Source organism: Eptatretus burgeri, chromosome 5 (assembly GCF_056783735.1).
Source record: "Eptatretus burgeri isolate ZD-2024b chromosome 5, Ebu_testis_v1, whole genome shotgun sequence".
Taxonomy (NCBI): Eukaryota; Metazoa; Chordata; class Myxini; order Myxiniformes; family Myxinidae; genus Eptatretus; species Eptatretus burgeri.
The window spans coordinates 45,316,874-45,336,873 of record NC_140965.1 but is presented as its reverse complement, the minus strand read 5'-3'; the positions used below and the strand labels follow the sequence as shown (position 1 = coordinate 45,336,873).

Below are 20,000 nucleotides of genomic sequence, written 5' to 3'. Positions count from 1 at the left end.
GTAACATGTACACATGTATCCATGCATCATAGTAGACTCTGTTACCTGGATCTAGAGGTTCCACTGTATAATTTTGACTCTGTAAGTTGATGTTAGGATCAAACAGAAGCACTTCCTCTGAGTTCAAGAGTGTTAAATGAACAACAGTCATTCCATGGTGCTTGATAACAGTTTTTTGAAGAGTTTGTTGTAGAAAACCGTCCAAAAGTGCAAAAATGCACCAAAAAAAATGACCAAATAAATGGTTTATTCACGCTTTGTCACCTTTATTTGCTATTTCTTATTTGCTAGAATCTATATTTAGTTAAATAAAACCACTGGTATGCTTCTTAAATATAGTTGTATCCACATGTATCCTCCTTGTACGACACAAAATCGGCTATTTTGTAAAATGGCCGCCATTTTGGCTCTGAGAAGAATCTGGAATGTCCCTCTATCCAAAAATCTTTGTAAGATACTGCCCGAGCAGTGTGCCAAATTTCATGCTTGTATCACTAAAGGCATATTTTTTTTCACATATCTGCCGGACTATTAGCACAGCATGGACAATGCTGGAGTTTCTAGCAACTTTGATAGAGTGCCTGCCCACGTGATAAAAAGGGAATAAAACGGGCAGAATTCACTCGATTCAATCAATCAGTCTGTCATCAAAGCACCAGAAAGTTTTCCATGCGATCTTCCCGCTCACAGTTCAAGTTTGCATTTCTCTTGCTTTCTTTCACACCTAATCTCTCTCATTTCAACATGTATGCCAATCAGACCACAATGTTCCTTCTTTCTTTTTACCTCACGCTTGCTCCATCAGCAGTGAAATGCCATGGACCAGCATGGCGTCTTTGGCACCAGATAGCACCGCACTGCCTTCCAAAAGAACCTCACATCGGGTAGACAAGTTCTTGAGAAGCCCCACAGACCAATGTGTGGGACGGACAGGGCCGCGGCAGTGTGCACGAGTCTGAGCACAGCAGGCAGGCAGAGGGAAGGAAGGCAATTCATGTCGCAGAGTTCGGGGTGGGGCGATTCATATCATGCGGCTCAGGGCGAGACGATTCCACAGCTTGGAGTTATATTGCCAGAAGTGGAGTGTAGCCGCTTCCGGCCATCACGGCCGGGCCACGCAGTGGTCTGGGCCCAATCAGAGCGGCCGATTCGGGTGACTACATCACTTCGGGGTTGTGCCCCATCCTGCACCCCAGGGTCTATAAAGGACAGGTAACGAGGCCGTCCGTTGTTCCAGTTCCGGTTTTGGTGTCATGGCCATCACTGTTGTCGGCTCCTCCCAATCTCTGCCCGGCTTGGGATCGACCTCTCCGCATTCTTCACCCACCTTTCTGTCATCGCCTGTGACTCCACCTCCACATTGCTGACTCCACCCACCCACCCACCTGGTCCCGTCTACCACTCCACCCACTCGCTCTAGACTCAGCCTTCTCCACCCAAGTCCCTCCCTTCATGCCTGACAGTCGCGTCTCATTCTCTGGACCGACGCGAGCTGCACGAAGTGCCACGAAGCAAGAGATGGCGTGAAAGCTGTCAGGGAGGTATCGCCCAGTGGAGCATCCCCCCAAAACGTATTGGTGGCACGATCGGGCAATCGTACAAGGTATTGAGAGACCGTTAGCCTCATCTCCTCTCTTCCTTTTTCTCTTCATTGGGTTGTGTGTGTGTGTGTGTGTGTGTGTGTGTGTGTGTGTGTGTGTGTGTGTGTGTGTGTGTGTGTGTGTGTGTGTGTGTGTGTGTGTGTGTGTGTGTGTGTGTGTGTGTGTGTGTGTGTGTGTGTGTGTGTGTGTGTGTGTGTCCTGGCACCTGTCATAAGTTAAGGTTGCAGAAGATTATTATTTTGGGTTAAGTCTGCTCTGTGTCTGGTTTCGCAAGTTGTTTGTTTGTTGTCGCACCTCACGCTTCTTTCTTGCCCTGCAATACACAACAATAAAACAACTATTCACTGGGCCGCATAACTTTCCTCACCTGCTTGTAAATAAATTATTATTAGAAAAGTTCCCAGCTCGATTTTTGTCTGTTCTTTCATCCAGCATGGTCCGAGTCCAAGCTTAGCCGGGACTTTATTCCCAATGATCCGTTCCTTTTAGCTGGTACGTCTTTGGCAGTCGCTTGGCTGCATCCGATCTGGTAGAGTGATCCAGTTCAGACAAGGCATACCGAAGACGTGTTCCCCGGTAACTAAATCACGTGATTCATTGGGTAACCTGGTTAACCCATAGACGGGAGGACCCGAGGTCACGCAGTTGAGTTATTGGTGTTTCGTTGGTTAGCGACCCACTGCGTCATGGAATCATCCACGTGCGACGACCTGCAATTCCGGTGGGCACCTGATATAGCTTCCCCCAACCCCCCCCGACCCCCGGACCACAACAATATATATTACATCTCTATTATAATACCAAGCTTGCACACTAAAAACTCGGCTCGCCGTCAAACGATACCTAAGAAATTGCTATGGCACTTAGCGGACATGCCGACAATGTTTGGGAAGTCTTGGCGTTCCATAGTACCACTTGCATTTTGCACAATGCGTATTTTTGTCATTCCCCGTGTACGGTCTGTCGTCTGCTACCAGCTATGTTGTACTGCTATCCCGTGCACGGGTATCGCTAGTATGGCATGTTCCTCAAAAGGTTTGCAGGAGATTGATGGCAACGATAACAGGAAGAAAGCTAGTTTGTGGGAAAAAAGGGATTATGGTGAAGCAGAGGACAATACTATAACATTGATTGGGAACAGGAATAGTAAATTTTCTGAGTCAACAAGCAGGGCTGCGCCAACATATGTTTTGAATCGAAACAAATCATTCTTGAATGGAAACCTGCAACCACAAAAGGTGAGGTAAACATGGGAATTAACTAAATATATATACTGTATATGTATATATATATACATATACATATACATATACATATACATATACATATACATATACATATACATATACATATACATATACATATACACACACACAGACACACAGACACACAGACACACAGACACACAGACACACAGACACACAGACACACAGACACACAGACACACAGACACACAGACACACAGACACACAGACACACAGACACAGACACAGACACAGACACAGACACAGACACAGACACAGACACAGACACAGACACAGACACAGACACAGACACAGACACAGACACAGACACAGACACACACACACTCTGTCAGTTTTACCAACTTTAAGGTTACAGCTTCATGTTTTGTCTCACTTTTCATTCTGAAGCATCATCTTTTCCAATGAAGTTAATATAACCCTCTCCTCCGAGCATTGAAGCCTGCCTGCTCGCGCGAGACACTGCCACCGTTAGCATAAATCACTCTCAATCTGTTTTTTCTTTTTCTTTTTCTCACTTTTAACACTTATTTCAATTTTAAATGAAAAAAAAAAAAGCAAAACTAAAACATCACCACCATACCTTGCGGCCTGTAGTTGCAAAAATTTGGCTGCAAATACCTTTTAACGAACTGTGTAACCATGGACATGAAAGGTGTCTTCATGATTTACACGAGACAAGATAACTAATCCTCTTCACCCCTTTCAGCTTTTCTAACAGTGACGTAATGACAACAATCTCCACGTGCATGTGGAGAGTTGGGGGGAATGATTCAGTGCCATTACATAAGAACCTTCTCACATGAGTAGCTTGGTTTAGAAACTTTCACCAAATAAGGAATACATTCGAAAAAATAAAAATAAAAACCTACCTCAATGCGATACTTTCACAATTCAATATCAAGTGTACCGGGAACAGTAATAATGAGCATTCTTGGGAATGTGAATGTAAACTAGTAATTCAATAAGTTGTGCAACACCAATACACAATACTCACATTGGTAGAAAATGATTTTGTAAGTGTGAAAGAGGCTCAAGAGACTGCGATACAGAAGCTTCACTAATTTCAGAGAAAACAAATGGATCGCAGGAAATAATACAATGGTTAATGGCAGAACACCGATAGACAGAATGTCAAGGAAGAATCAGTATGCCAGAGTCAAAACTGAGGCAATATACGATGGAGGAAGGTACAAGAAAGTAGCTACTACAGAAGTTTGTGGTTAATTGTTAGATGTACAGTCAGAAGGGTTGGCAGCCAATGCTGCCCTCAGAGGCCAACTTAAAATGAGATTTTTCTTTTTTTTGCTTCAAAATGGTAGTTGGACATGTGGAGTTGCGTAATCCGACAGGAGCCACTCTTGGCACCCTTGGGCAATTTTTCTCGTTCACACCCTTTCGCCCTACCCTCCGTGATTACATCAAAATAAGGCTAAACCTGTAACTCATTCAAACTAGTCAATTTGGTATCAAATTGAAGTTTTTAAACCTGTACAATGCAATGCTGTCAATTATTGGTGTGTGGTGTATGTTCCCACATCTAAAAATGCTGTATAATAATAATAATAATAATAATAATAATAATAATAATAATAATAATAATAATAATCTCACATTTTGTCTGGATTAAGTGACCTCGGTTGAAAAAAAAAAGTAATCAAATATTCCGAATTTTCCATTCCAGGTGTGAAGTCGCCAAGAAGAGCAGCAGCAGAGAATGGCATCATCCAATTGTTTCCTTCAATGCCAGAAAGATGGCCCAATAATCAAAGGTGGACCAGCCAAGGTAAATAAAATAATTTATTCAAGCATTGCCAGGAAGGATGTACTATGTTTGGAACAAAGACGTAGACTGGAAAAAAAATCCAAACCTGCAAATTAATTTCCATAACACCTGCATCTCAACGTAAACCTCATCTTCGCAGAAATCGAGCAGCGATATTTGAAATGAATCAGGTCAGAGATACCCCCAACTGAGTCAACACCACATAGGAAAGTCAGATCTCGACACTCTTTGTTCGACTTTCAGAAACATTATATCTCATATGTGGTTGGCGGTGATTGCAACCACTCCACTTTCTTCAGTGGATGCAGAATTGGTTTTACGATAACAAAGCTATCTACCACATCCTATGGCCTAAGAATGTGACAGTGAAAATCTTTGCAGATGGCTTTGCAAATTCATTCACAAGGTCACACGATACCTACATCGTTGACAGCTACAATGATCAGTCCATCAAATCTCCTGAGTACTAAAAGAGCAAAGGTAACTTCTCAAGAGTATACTTTGAAGAGCGACAACACTGCCAGCGAAAGGAGCAATCATGAAAAGTGACACAAACAAGAAATCTTTGACTCAATGTCTGTTTAACACCGAGCCAGGGAATTCTTACGTACGTTTAATTGGAGCAAACTTAATTTATTCACAAAGAGGCAGACATGACTATAACCAGATACCCCCTGAAGCTTCTTGAAGAGCAATATGAAGAGCTTGTTGAAGAGCCACATTCAAATTCTAGCCGATGATAGATATTCTTTGTCCTCTTGGTTTTCTTCTCTTGGCACCAGAAATCATCCATGAAAAAGTACAACAGTCAAATACTTGACAGCAATGCTACAGTCTCGAAATTGGGAGACAAGTGTTCTGACCTTCTGGCTCTCTGTGCACTTTCAGGGTACGATACAGTGCAATACCCATTCAGGAAAGGAAAGGTATCAGCAATCAACTTGCTTCTCAAGTCAGAACTCAACCTGAAAAGTACTTTTAGATCCCAATACCAGAGAAGTCGACTGGATAGAAGCAGGAACTCCTTTCCTGTCATCTTTGTATGGTGAGATTGCATCATTTTCACTCAACGACTTCAGGTTCAGTCTGTTCAGCAAGAAGGAACCACCAAAGATGAAGAGTCTTCCACCGACAAGCAAGTCAGTAGTTCTCTGTCGAGCGTGCTCATCTCCAAACTCTGATTTGGAGGAAAGCAGACTGCACAGAACCACCGAAGGCTGATATCAGCTTGTTTGGGTGGAAAAATGAGAATGGCATTCCTACTCTTGACCATGGAATGACCGAGATTGCTCATTCTTTGATTCTGCAGATTGTTGCATGTTATTGCAAGTCAGTCGCCATGCTCAACCAACCAACGTAGCTATCGATCAGCAAGATTGCCATGAATGACATATTGCAAGTGTGGTGCTGAGGACAATTGGGCTAACAAAAGAAGAGAGTCTTTGGTGTCTACAGATTCTGTGGAAGACGACATGGAAGACAAGTAAATGTATAGCACCTTCAAGTCATGTAATGTACTACACCATTGGAAGTTGGTACAAACTAGTACAATTTTAAAAATAAAGATCTAGATGTGATATGTTCTTGTAAAAGTGGTATATGTCTAGGACATTGATAAGACTTTCATTGCCTTGACGAAAAACTGACCTGATGTTCCAGTAAGAACAGATTTTGCCTGAGACTTTTGGGGAACTTCAACCAATGAAAACCTGGATAAGTCAGGTCAGGTCAGGTCAGGTATGGGAGCATGTGCCAGAACAGCGCGTCGCTGCGTCCACTTTCCGCCAGTACTCCAGGGGCCTCCGTCTGGCCATCCCCCAGGCAGATGCCGGGCCCATCCCCATCTCCTTGAGATTATGGTCAACCTGCTGCAACCACGAGACACGTGGTCGGCCCACTGGCCTCCTCCACTCATGAGACTCCCTCGCTGAGAGAATCTGGTGAGCAGGATCAGCGTCAGGAAAATGAGCCACATGTCCATACAACCGCAACTGACGCTCACGAACTATGCAGGTAACAAATCTCATCCGAGTCTCTCTCAGCAAACGCTCGTTGGACACAAAATCCGACCAGCGATAGCCAAGGATTCTCCAAAGAGACCTGGTACCAAAGGAATTAAGTCTCCATCTCAGATCCTTGGTCAGAGTCCAAGTCTCGCATCCATAGAGCAAGACTGGAAGTACCAAGGACCTGAAGACTCGGACTTTCGTCCTCCCACACAGGTACTGGCAGCGCCACACCCCATGATCCAGTGAATCCATGACTCCCCAGGCCCGACCCAGACGTCTATTGACCTCTGACTCACAGCCAGCAGAGACATGAATATCACTGCCAAGGTAAGTGAATCTCTCCATGACCTCAACATCCTCACCACAAACAGACACAGACAGGACAGCAGCATCCAAGAAGTCACCGAAAGCCTGGATCTTAGTTTTGACCCAAGAAACCCGTAATCCCAGCGGCTCCGACTCCTCATTCAGCACCTCGAGGGCCCCCAAAAGGATATCTAAAGTCTCCGCAAAGATGACTGCATCATCTGCAAAATCCAAGTCCGAGATCTTGACATTCCCAAACGATGCACCGCAGCTTGATCTCTCCGACATCCTCCCTAAAATCCAGTCCATACAAGTGCTGAAAAGTGTGCGGGCCAGTACACACCCCTGCCGAACTCCAGTAACAACTGGAAATAAGTCAGAGATGGTACCACCACACTTCACAGCACTCTTAGTACCAGAGTAGAGTTCAGACATCAGATCAATCAGTTTTGGTGGCACCCCACGAAGACCAAGAATTCTCCAGAGGACATCCCGATTCACTGAATCGAACGCTTTACAGAGATCAACATAGGCTGCAAGCAGTCCCTGCTGAAACTCTCGTCTGCGTTCGGTGAGGACACGAAGAGCAAGGATACGGTCAATCGTTGACCTCTTTGGTGTAAAGCCTGACTGCTCTGGACGCTGGTGCTCAAGCAGATGGTGGCGAACCCTATCAAGAATTATCCGAGCAAAGACCTTGCCCGGCACTGAGAACAGAGTCACCCCTCGGTAGTTGTTGCAGTCTTGGCGATCACCCTTTCCTTTCCAGAGAGGAACAACAAGGCCCCTCTTCCAGTCAGTTGGGATGATGCCTGTGTTCCAGGCAGAGCACAAAGCTGTATGCAACGACACGAGTGCAGCATTTCCACCAGCCTTGAAAAGTTCAGCATGGATGCCACAGATCCCTGGAGCTTTGCCCCGTTTCAACAGGTTCACCGCAGCCCGTGTTTCCAAAATCGAAGATGGACCACAGTTGATTCGAGGGACAGCAACAGGGATTGTAACACCCTTGACGTCCAACTCGACAGCTGGTGGATCAGCCTGGTACAACCGCTCAAAGTAACCAGCCCAGCGGGCCTGGATAAGTGTATCCATTATATCAATCCTAAACTAATTTACCACCATAAATAATGTCCAATTAAGACTTATTTTTAAGAAACACTTGTGCTCCATTAAATCAATGCTCATGTGGGTATGTACTCATTTAATGTTTGAATTGATGACCTCAAGCAATGTTGAATGACATACAAGGACACAGGGTAAATCCAGTTGATATTTTAGGATTTTCTCGGCAGGAGGTCGAATGAGATACCAAACTTGATATATCGTATGATTGTGTAATAATTGAAGAGGAGTGGCCTAAAACATTGGCCCAACAATGAAAAATAAAAACGACCAAGTACCATTTCAAAAAACGAATGTTGTTATATATATATATATATATATATATATATATATATATATATATATATATATATATATATATATATATATATATATATATATAGTTACAGAATCCTGCCCGCCGGCGTGCGGACGACCGCTTCGAGCCAATGGCGGCCGCTCTCGCCCACCGAAAGGACAATCTAGTCGCAGCTTTCTGGATCAAACGCCGAAATCCCGCCAAGGGTGTGTTTTAAGCACACTACAGCCTAGTCAACACTCTACCCGTGCTACAGGGTCAATCGCCAAATTGTCGATTTACCTAATTAATCGCGCGGGCAGACTACCGAGAGACTGTACCTCAATGGGACCCGCTTGGAAACGAGCCGCTTAAGCAGCTCGCTTCGTTTTGGGATAACCGAGCGGGGTATTATCGCGAAAGCCCCGTTGGATCAGATTCTATTATCAGCTACTAAAAAGCCAGCTATTATTTTGAACTCAATACGGCAGTTCAATGAAGGAAAAGGACGCGACGAACGGGTTAACATTCACTACACACACAACACATATGCAATCAGGAGAGGCAAACAAAAGCAATGCAATATACAAGCACGTATGTAAGCAATGGGGGTAAGGTAAGGTAACAGGACACGAGCAGAAAGAGAACTACAACCGTTTGTCTATAGTTATTATTGTACACTTAACCAGGTTTACTTCATGGACACAGTGCCACAGACTCTCATACAAAAACCCAGAAAGAAAAGGAAAGAAAATCGTGACCGTGAGGTGGATTCTCGGGCTCCGTCCTCCTCGATCCGACCTTGTCACGACCGACCCAGAGAGCGCTGGCGTCTCGGCGCCTTCAAACTCGTTTTCCCCGCTCTCGTCACGACCGTCCCAGGGAGCTCGCCGCCAGAGAGCCAGAGTGCGCACGCTCCAGCGAGCGCGCGCGATGCAGAGCCCAGAGAGAGACAAAAACTTCAGCGTACGCACACACACACACCAGAGCCTGCGCCTCCTTCTTATATCTCGAGCTCTGCCCGCCCTCGCCTCCTGCCCCTTCTTCCAGCGCGTGCGGGAAACTTCCAGAAGAAAGGTGTTTTTTCTCCTGGATCGGGGCCTTTCTTTTGCCTTTTCCATAGCTTTTTGTTCCTCTCGCAGGGTTATTCGTTGGGGGGAGGGGGTGAGGCCGTCGTCCGTTCTCCCTCGATGAATGCCAGGCTTCTGGCAACCGTGTGCTGCGGTGGAAACGCGGTGGTGGTTGTGGTTGTGCTTAAGGTGGTTGTTGTGAAGGCAGTTGTGGAGAAGGTGGTTGTTGTGGTTGGTGGTTGAGGTGATCATGGTTGTTGTGGTTGGTGGCGTTTTGTGGTGGTAGTAATGGCAGTTGGTCCAAAATAAAGATAGTAAAAGAAAAACGGCTAACTCAAAGATCACAGCTTGGTTCCACGAATAAATCCCTTAGACGTCGGTGGGGAAATCTATCTGAACACAGACTTATCAACATAACTGATCGAAGGACCGATATGGTGCTCTGTGAATTTCCACAAACGTAACTATATATATATACATATACATATACATACACACACACACACACACACACACACACACACACACACATATATATATATATATATATATATATATATATATATATATATATATATATATATATATATATATATATATATCAGAAACTTTGGGGAGAAAAACTTGTCATACATTCAGTCGAGTTTGGGTTCTTTCCAGAGAAAAGTGTCCTTAAATGGCCTTAATTTGCAGATTAATGGTTAAGGGCAGACTGGATTGATATTTTCACATTCTTCAACTCATCAGCTGTGATTTGATACCAAATGTCATGTTTACGATGAGGTATAGAATTAGCCTAATTAAGCAATAAGTATGAAAATGGGCATGGCCTAGAAACGGTTGCCCAACAGTTCCAGAGTGGCACCAGTCAGATGTTACACGTACACATGAACAATCATTTTCAGCAAAAACATTGTAGTTGTACGTCATGTTATTGGCGACCTGACACCTTTTCACATTCCCCAATATCCCTTTACACGTTTCCCTGAAAACTTTAATCAACTCCCATTTATTCTCCAAATCTCACTGCCTTCTTTACACCGACAAATATTTCCGCTCAACCTAATCACGGACTTCCCTCAACCCCTTCATCCACTCCCATCCCTTCACACCTGAACACAAGCTGCAGTTTTAAGCCATTTCAGTTCAGGAGTGCACAGAAGTCAAACAAACAAACACCTTGAATGATCATGATAATTTCACATTCATATTGTTTTCATGCAGATTGACATATTATATTGCATAATGACTTGCAAGAGCTACAAAGTACGAAGCTTAAAACAATTTTGAGTTAGTCCATCAGAAAATAATCTATACTAACAAGTGTGTGTGTGGTGTGTCTCCTCCATAACTCCAAAACTATAAAACCGAGCAGCCTGAAACTTTGTATGCATATTAAGAAAATTCCAAGGAAGTGCATGAGTGAAAATTGGGTGTTTGGGTTAATTAAAACACCCATTTTGAAGATAATTAACTGCCTTATTTAATTATATCCTTTATCAGGTGACCCTTGGCCACCTTGCCAAAAGATAAAACTTATAAATTACCTTCTAGTCATCTGAAGAGAATTCCCCATCTTATAACACTCAATAAACTTTGGGATATCATCACTGAACAAGAAAAATGAGATCCAAAAGTGCCGGTTTGTCATTCTTTTTATTGTTATTATTATTATTATTTTCTGACAAACTAACTCAAAATTAGTTTACGCTATAAACCATTACATAAAAAGGAAACATCCCTCAGTATACTAATATACAATTAATATAGCAATTTGGCATATACATCCACACCTGCCCTCTGTCACCTGAACAGCTATTAAAGCAGTGAGCTAACCAACTCACTTCTGTTAAAGAAAGAAATAACACAAACACAAACACACAAAGTCATTACATCTTGGATGATTGAACATCTTGTTTGTCAAACTTGAACTCTCCAAGAATACATTTTACAACATGAACAATATTGCTGTGGGAATGGCTTGTAGGGAACACTTTATATAACAGAGTTATTTCATTGAGTGTTTGGCATAACAATACGAGTAATTAAATGGGATATTAGATATGCATTCCTGGCATGATGGACAGACCCACCTCAGAGAGGCTCCAAAAATCTACATCCCATTTGACCCTTATTTCATGTCCTTACCTTTAATATTTCTGGGAAGGTTGCCAGCCCTCGACTTTAAGTGGAAGAACTTTGAGGCTTTCTCAGGGACCTTGCCACTTTACAAATCAGGTGAAAGGTCAGGGAAGGTGATCAGCCTGTCCACCAGCCAAGTAATGGGCCAATGGTGAGAGGGAAAGGATGGGTGCAATTCCTAATCGGTGGTGATGGTGGGAGGTTGAAGGGGGCTCAATCAAAATCTGGCCTCGAACCCTGTGGAAGGCTACAGAAATCTGAGTTTGCAGGGAGAAAGCCACACCCATCCAGCATATGCCACGTCCACTCCACAGTCATCCCTCCCTCCTTCCACCCCGTGCCTGGATGATTGGTACACCCAAGCAGGAAGACCCAGGTACAGCATACAGGTAGGCTCTGTCATTATTGATATACCGGTGCATAGATATTATTAAAATGAAAAATAAATAAATACAAACCTTTAAATAACTACCTTTTCTTTATTACGCAGGTTCCAAAAACACACAATAGTCCATTACATATTCATACATGACGTACACATCATTGACTAATTTTTCAAAGTATTCCCACACGGGGCTTCTGTGAACCACTATTCCTCCCCACTCCATGATGAGAACGGTTATTTTACTTCCAACTTCCAACTTGTATTAAAAATGATTTTATTTTAAAGGAAGATCAGTGTTGGGAATCGGCACAGGTCGGGATCCATCACCATACCAAAAGTTAAAACCCACAGTACTTACCTCCTGGTGCGTCTTGATGTCATACGTTGCACTGTTCCCATTCCATGTTTAGCCGAGACGCTGGGTGCATCAAAGGTTTTTAAATCATGTACAGTATTTGAGGATTGTAAACGTCTTTCTTGGATTTGTTGGTGACATACCTGGGTTTTTTGTGTCTTCGATATAGTCAGAATTCCAAAACTGGTATATTGATACATCACCAGACCCTACTTACAGGTTTGGCAAACAACTCTCTCGTCTCGTAACCTTCTCATGTCTTCCTACTGTCATACGAGTGAAGGCCCGAAGGACTTCGGTAATTCAGACTCTTGCGATCATCTGATTTGTTTGTGGGTGTACACGGGGAATTATTTATAAATTATTTTTGTTAAACTATTTTGCTTCTCATGTATTCCTGTCCCTTTTGGTTTTGCCAATACATTTTACAAACCTGACTTGTCTCCGGGTGAATCGTTTTTGTTCTGGCAATTTTGTCTGGTGGTTGGTTACATCCTGTTAACGGTTAATCGACTGCGGTTAATGCTGCGAGAGACACTTGCGTCACATGACTCGGTTGCTCGGCCGAAGATCAAGATCTGTCATGTGAACGCCAATCAACACTCATTTCATTTAGGAATTCTGATCTGTACGGTAACGAAACTTTCAACGTGAGGATCCGGCAGGTCGCCCTAGAAACGGGTGACTGCCACAGTCGTTTTAACTGGACTCGCCAGATTTGAACTTGGAAACTGGAATGATTCGTCAATTGCAACAATATTAAACATGCATTTGGACCAAGAGTATAATCTTACTACAATTCGTTTTTCTAGTTACCAATCAGAATTTCAACTTCAAAAACAAACCACAAAAATAAATAAATAAAATTAAAAAAAACTCATCGACAGATAGAAATCTCAAACCTGATCACAGAAAAAAAAACACATGATCTGAGATATGATAAACTCACAAGATATTTTTGAAAAATGAATGTGAACCCATGCTTCCCCAACACTATCACTGATGAATTGGATGCAAAGTAGGCAGGTTTCTAATGCAGCTCTGAGACTCGATTTGATTTTGATGTACTGTATGTTTGTTTTAACAGAGCATTGATGCTGCCAAAGCAATTTATTGGTAAGGCCTACACCGAGTGGATTGCCATTGCCTTCCCAGCGTTTTGTCTGTGCTCTCTTCTTTTAAATGCTAAGTATCAAGCAAGAAAGCAGCACGTACTATTTTTTAAGTCTTTGGTACAACTCGGACAGGATTAAAAACACTGACCTCCGAGACCGAGAGCGGACGCTCTAACCATTATGCCACAGAGTCGAGTCCTGAAACTACGGATCTCAAAACTTGACCAGTATATATTAAAGGAAACCAGTCCCTCAGTAGGTAAATCAGATGTGGGACATTCAAAAAGTTGTACAAAGACAAGAGAGTAGTCAAAGAAATGGGAACCTATTTTGCATATTATTAGTTAAAAATATGAAAAAAAGAAAACACTTACAAATCATTACATATAGAAAGTTTGTTCCAACCACTCACTGATGTGTTTAGTACTTTCTAGGTGGGCTAGAAAGTTGAAATTTGGCATATTGATGGAACTTTAAGGTACAATCCCAGAAAAATAATAATAATAATAATAATAATAATAATAATAATAATAATAGTAAATAAAAAACAAAATGAAAATATCCGTAAACAAAAGTCAGCCAGTAGAGCCTCGCTCCACCGTTTGGAGAAGTTTGGACTTCACATAAAGAATTTGGACTTTTATTTTCACATAAAGAGAGTGGACTTCACATAACGAGCTCACCACTTCACATTTAATCTATCTATGTATTGGTTTGCAGAATTAAAGTTCAATCCACCAGCACGTAATGTAATGAAAGTTGGTGTCTTCAACTATTGTGTCTCGTTTGCAGAACTTTTTTTGTCATCCCTCAGAGCAAATATAAACTCTACCATCAAAAGGACAAGAACACAAAGAAAATATTCGCATGTGGGACAACAACAACAAATAATAATCACATGTTGTTTACACTTTCCATGGTGAAGCCTCATTGACATTCATGATTACAACTGTTTCACTGCACCTCGTTTAAGTTGCTTCACCAACATTAATAGAACACTGCAGTTAACTCAGATGTTTGTTTTTTTTAACAGCAAGAAAAAAAAAATAACAATAATAACATCTTGTTAGTTTCAAGACTCTTAGTTTCCTCAAAATGGAAAAATAGCAAGCTCAGCATAGTTTTCCAAATAAATTCCAAGAGGCACACAAAGGTCTCACTTTCAAGGTTCAACGAATATAAATTGCTCACTTTGTCCATTCACAACGCTACCCTCTCTCCTTCATATTACCTTTTGGCCCAGAGGCTAAATTGATTTAATCAAAAGCCTTCAGGTTAATCCCATTGTTTCTTAGAAAGCACAAAAACACCAGGTGAGAGCAAAGGTGCTATTCCATCCTTATCTTAAGACTTAAAGCTCCGAGCAGAGATACTTTAGCCGCAACTATTGCTGAAAAAAAAAATAATAAAATAAAAGATGCATACGATAAAATACCTGTGTCTACAACTACAAACTGCTTTGCAGGAAAAGATGTCGACTCTCATACCAACGAGCTAAATAATCTTTATGTTCTTCGTTAAAAACACTGACTCTCACTGCCAAGCCAACCTTCACCTCCACCCCCTCACATAACCACCAATAAATAAATAAATGAAATTATATTAAATTAGAACAAAACATGATAAAAACAATGATAGCTTCCACCTTCAGATATTTTCACGATTGCGTACCATAAAAATAATTCAACTGTAAATATACATTTTATTTGCACATCAATGATCACGACCAGATGATCTACCAGAAATATCACAAACAAAAGTCAACAAACATATCCCCAGCAGTGCTGCAAATGCCAGGTTTAGCACATACTGGTTCGTAACACACAATTCTGATAACACATACACAACTGCTAGCCCCCCACCCCCTTTTTATTATTATTATTATTATTATTTTTTTTTTTTCCCACATGCAGCACAAGCATTAGGACAAACCATTGGCCACAGCACAGGTGAGATAACGATAGAATTGCAAGAACAAAAGCTGGAATGAGAAGAAGCCCCAGGGAAGGCGGTTATCTTGTAGAGGTCAATGCGGGCGGATTGCGGATGCTCTAGAAAACAATCTTTCCGGAGTAACCATTCAAACAAGGCCATAACTTCGACTTGCAATGGCAGGAGAAATGCTCTCACTGCCTTCCAGCTTTAAATCGCAGGATTGACCCAACATAACATACGCTTGGTATCACAAGTGAAATCATCAGCGACAGTCATAAGTATATCCTGGACAAAGATGAGAAAAATCACATACAACTCATAAGGAAGGAGTTTCTTCTTTTTGCTTTTTGAGTATTCAATCAGTCCAACTGACAAATTGGGGGAAATGTCTAAATTTTGCTTCAAGTTTCACGACAAATGTAGTGGAAGGGACAAGAAAGCATCTTAGGTATTTGGAAGAAGTTTGAAATATACAGCATTGAAAATGAGCAATCTGCTTTGCTTATTCCTGAAAATAATGGATACATCCTAGTTTGCTATGCTTGGCCCTTTTGCATTAATAATGCACAAGATTTAGCTTCCAGGTTTCCTTTTAGTATTGTCTTTCATCTTATTGTGAAGCAAACTGAAGGATGAAAAGCAAACCCAAGATGAATGAAAAGAAGAGCATTACATTGCTTACGTCAACCTCACACTTCAACCCTACAGTTATCACTTCCATGGTGGGCTGCCACACTGTGCCACCAACAGAGAGGTGGCTCGAGGATTAAAAATAAATAAATAAAAAACATTACGAATTAAACACATGAGGAAGTGGTTCCAAGCAGCCACGTAATCGTATTTGTTTGCCCAAAGAGTGGCCTCGTGTTGGTGCGACAAGACATGACTGAGATATGCCAGTCTGTGCCATCGGGTGATGGTCAACTCACCAGCCTTGCACGGATCCTTGAAACCGCTATCTTCCAGTGCGAGCTGCTCAGCAGAGATTGCCTGACCATCAGCCTGCTGGGTGGGCTTGGTGGGCTGCGGGTACACAATGAGGAGCGCGGATACAAGAGCGACGTAATGTGGGCAAATAAGATGCCAGGCCATGTCGCCTGCAGCGTAGCACAAGGAACTGAAGTCGAGTGGGGCCTGCCGAAATGAGAACCTGGGGTAGGGATGGAGACAGATTGTGTACTACTAAGGAAGTTGTGCAACACTGAGTATTAAAAAGGTGATGCCAACAATAATAATAATAATAATAATAATAATAATGGATTAATTAAAATTAACAATATATCAACTGTTTTGGAACAAACAACGAAAGCAAATATTTCATCATGAAACAACACGCTTGGCCAAGGATAAAACTACAGATTATAAATATCTGTGTAAACCTATTGGCAAAGTCGTGTGTGTGTGTGTGTGTGTGTGTGTGTGTGTGTGTGTGTGTGTGTGTGTGTGTGTGTGTGTGTGTGTGTGTGTGTGTGTGTGTGTGTGTGTGTGTGTGTGTGTGTGTGTGTGTGTGTGTGTGTGTGTGTGTGTGTGTGTGTGTGTGTGTGTGTGTGTGTGTGTGTGTGTGTTCAAAAGCAAAATACATATTTGGCATACAGCAATCTAAAATAAATAAGATAGGCATTAGGGAAGTATAAAATTGTGATAGAGGGGAAGGACTGCAGGCAGAGATGTGGAGTAAAGTTCTCTCAGAAGGGCACATGCATGCCTGTGGTCCCATGAGTCAACGGTGACACATCAAGGGATGCAAGGACAGAGACAATGCTTTTTGCGACGAACTGTTGAGGCAGCAAGGTGGCACAGGAGGAGAGGATGTGGGAAAGGATGTGCTAGGAAACACAAAGAACACTTTACACTGCGAGTGTTCTCTGCTTGATGCGGGCGAAGTAATGGGCGCCGATAGAACAATGAGCCCCTTACAAATATCTCCTGCAGATTTGAGACGTGCACGGTCAGACAAAATCCTTCAGGCGTGATGAAACCGCAAAAGGATTCAGTCGGTTAAAAAGTATGCTTCGTAGCCGAGAAATAAAAAGTTGACTAAGATCTCTTGGTTAAGCAGTTGAACTCCCAATGCCTTTCTAAGGGCAACTTTCCAAGCACTATCGAGGAACCGACATGACTCATTCACGTGCTGAAAACTCCGTGAGAAACGCACGCGGCGAGTCTTTGAGGAAAAGGGTTACTTGGACGAGAATATGCAGGTATGTCGAGGGAAATACAAAATAAATAAATAAATATTATAATAATAAATCATCACATCAAGAAGACCGATGCCATGCTTCGTACGGGATGCAACATGTAAATCTTCGGAACGTCCTCGAAGTGATAAAGCCCTTTAGTGGTCTGAAAACACTTTTCCATCTCTCATTTAAACAAGCTGCAACCAACATTGATTCAAACACAAGATGGAACTGCTTTCACAACTGCAATCATCGGATTTGAAAAGGTTTGAAGCGAACCCGGTTTGGACGACGGTACCCAAATGGTCCATTGTTTTGTTGAAGAAGCGTCGGTTGCACACAATAAACCCTTCACGTCGTCACCTCATTCACGCCTTGGCACGAAAAAAACACGGACGTGTGACAATAGCTCGGTCACTTGCAAACGCGACGCTTTCCAATCCGTTCGCAATGCCTGGACACCCTCATTTAGGTGCCGGTGTCAAATTGTGCACCTGCCCTCACCAACTGTTTTGGTAACCCATGGCTTTGGATTGTGGCCAGCTGTTACAAGAGCACTCACTGCAGAGCTGGATGCGTGTGGGGTAAGAGCTTTCAATTTGTGAACGAAGTGTTCGTTCTCCCTCTTATAGGAACTTCAGCAGGAGCATATTATTCTTCTTCTTTAATGGCCACAATTATTCACACCACCTTGTGGGGTTAGCCTGGTGGAGTTTTTGGCCCAAGTCCTTCTCAAACCAGGTGGCCAGACCCAATGTTGAACTCAGTAGTTAGTGCAGGAATTTGTAATATGTTCAGGGTGCCAGCACAAGCTCACCTACTCTTCACAAAGGACACCATGGGATCTTCAACATCCACCAGCTAATACTGGTAGATGGGATGCCCAGTTTAAATCGACATCCGAGGGACGGTACACACATTGATGAATCGCCCTGCCTGTGAAACGCCGGGATTCAAACCCAGGCCAGACAGCTTAGAGGCGAGTGTGAAAAGGAACATCAGGAGCGATTTGTAAAATTTAGACCGATGTTCACATCGGGGCGAGCAACCTTCATAGGGACCCGAAAGAGGCCATCTACGTACTACATACGCAAGTCTGATTGAGGGAGGGGAGGAGGGTTAAATTCAAGAAATAAAATTGAGAAATCAAAGGGAAAAGGAAAAGAGAAAGGAGAGGTTGGGAGAAATGGGCTGGGGGGGGGAGGGAGGAAGTTGGGTTGGGGGATAAAAGGACGCATCGCAGAAAAGGGCCAGAAACTGCGCACATAATGTGTAGATGTCTAGCAAAGAACATAAATGACTGCCGCAACCACTGTTATGTGGTAGACTCGGACTTGCGTCGTGCGCATCCATATAAACTACGATTTGCACGGGAATCTGACATCCCACCTCTAGCCATTCTGATGCACAGTGAACATGGACGTCCCACCAACTTGGCTCATATCCTGCAGCCAACTAACAGTCCAAAAGGGAGAGAACAAACGTGCTGCTTACTGTGGTTCAAATGGTGGATGCACCACAGACACTACTACTGCTGCACAGTCCCGCGTGGCCACTCGGCTTGGCGCAGATCAGCACGTGCTGTGATCCTCACAAGGAGCATGCTCTTTTCCCAGAGCCTTTGTGGAGTGGCGAGATGTTGATGTTATAACACTTCTTTTGAACAATGATGGCACGCAAAGAGGACCGCGAACGCCCTCGTTGGGCGAGCAACTGAGCAGCTGGATGGGTCAGGATCAAGAGTGAGTGAGTGAGTGAGTGAGTGAGTGAGTGGGTGGGTGGGAAACGGAATATTGGAACTGCATCTGTGTGCGTCAAAACCCTTTCCACGCCAATACGTGCCGTACCCTGTACAAAGAGTCAGTGCTGCCGCAGCAATACACTGGTCAAGGCTCGTGCTGCGCGGTTTGCCGTTACCGTAGTATCGCAGCAGCGAGTGATTGCAGGGGTTTGTCATGCGTCCAAGGTGCCGGCGATAACTCGCCTACTCCTCACGATAGACACCGTGACGGATTGTTGACATGCAACGACCAGTGCCGTCAGAGGATTCCATCAGGCTCAACGTCCATCCGAGCAGGGGACGGCGAACACCGATGAATAATCGCCATAACCTGCGAAACACCAGGATGACAGTTGAGAGCTGGGAAAGAGTGCATGCGTCCCTCGGAAAAAAAAAAAAATAAAACTTTCTGCTCCCGGTACCCATCAGCCGCAGCACCTTTTCGGGGTGGTCAGGGGGCACGGACAGATTCTCGTACTGAGCGAGCGATGGAATGCACGCACTGAAGACACGAGAGTTTTAAGAAGAAAAAAAAACAAACAAAAGTTGATTTATGAATGAGGACGGACAATGTCCCGACCGTGTGGACAGCACCAGGATAACCAATGGCACACAGGGGCTAATGGTAACTGGACAGGGTTACCATTTTATTCCATTATTAAGACGACGTCT

At 43.2% G+C, this 20,000-nt stretch overlaps 1 protein-coding gene across 1 annotated transcript in view; it reads right to left on the bottom strand.

The window, feature by feature from the left end:
- The window catches only part of TLL2 (tolloid like 2), a 245,338-nt gene that overhangs the window by 223,873 nt on the left and 1,465 nt on the right, over window positions 1-20,000 (bottom strand). The window contains exon 2 of the mRNA XM_085881680.1: window positions 16,298-16,518. Within this exon, the coding sequence (XP_085737806.1) occupies window positions 16,298-16,460 (163 nt within the window). The 5' untranslated portion in view covers window positions 16,461-16,518. The remainder of the gene's footprint in view (window positions 1-16,297; window positions 16,519-20,000) is intronic.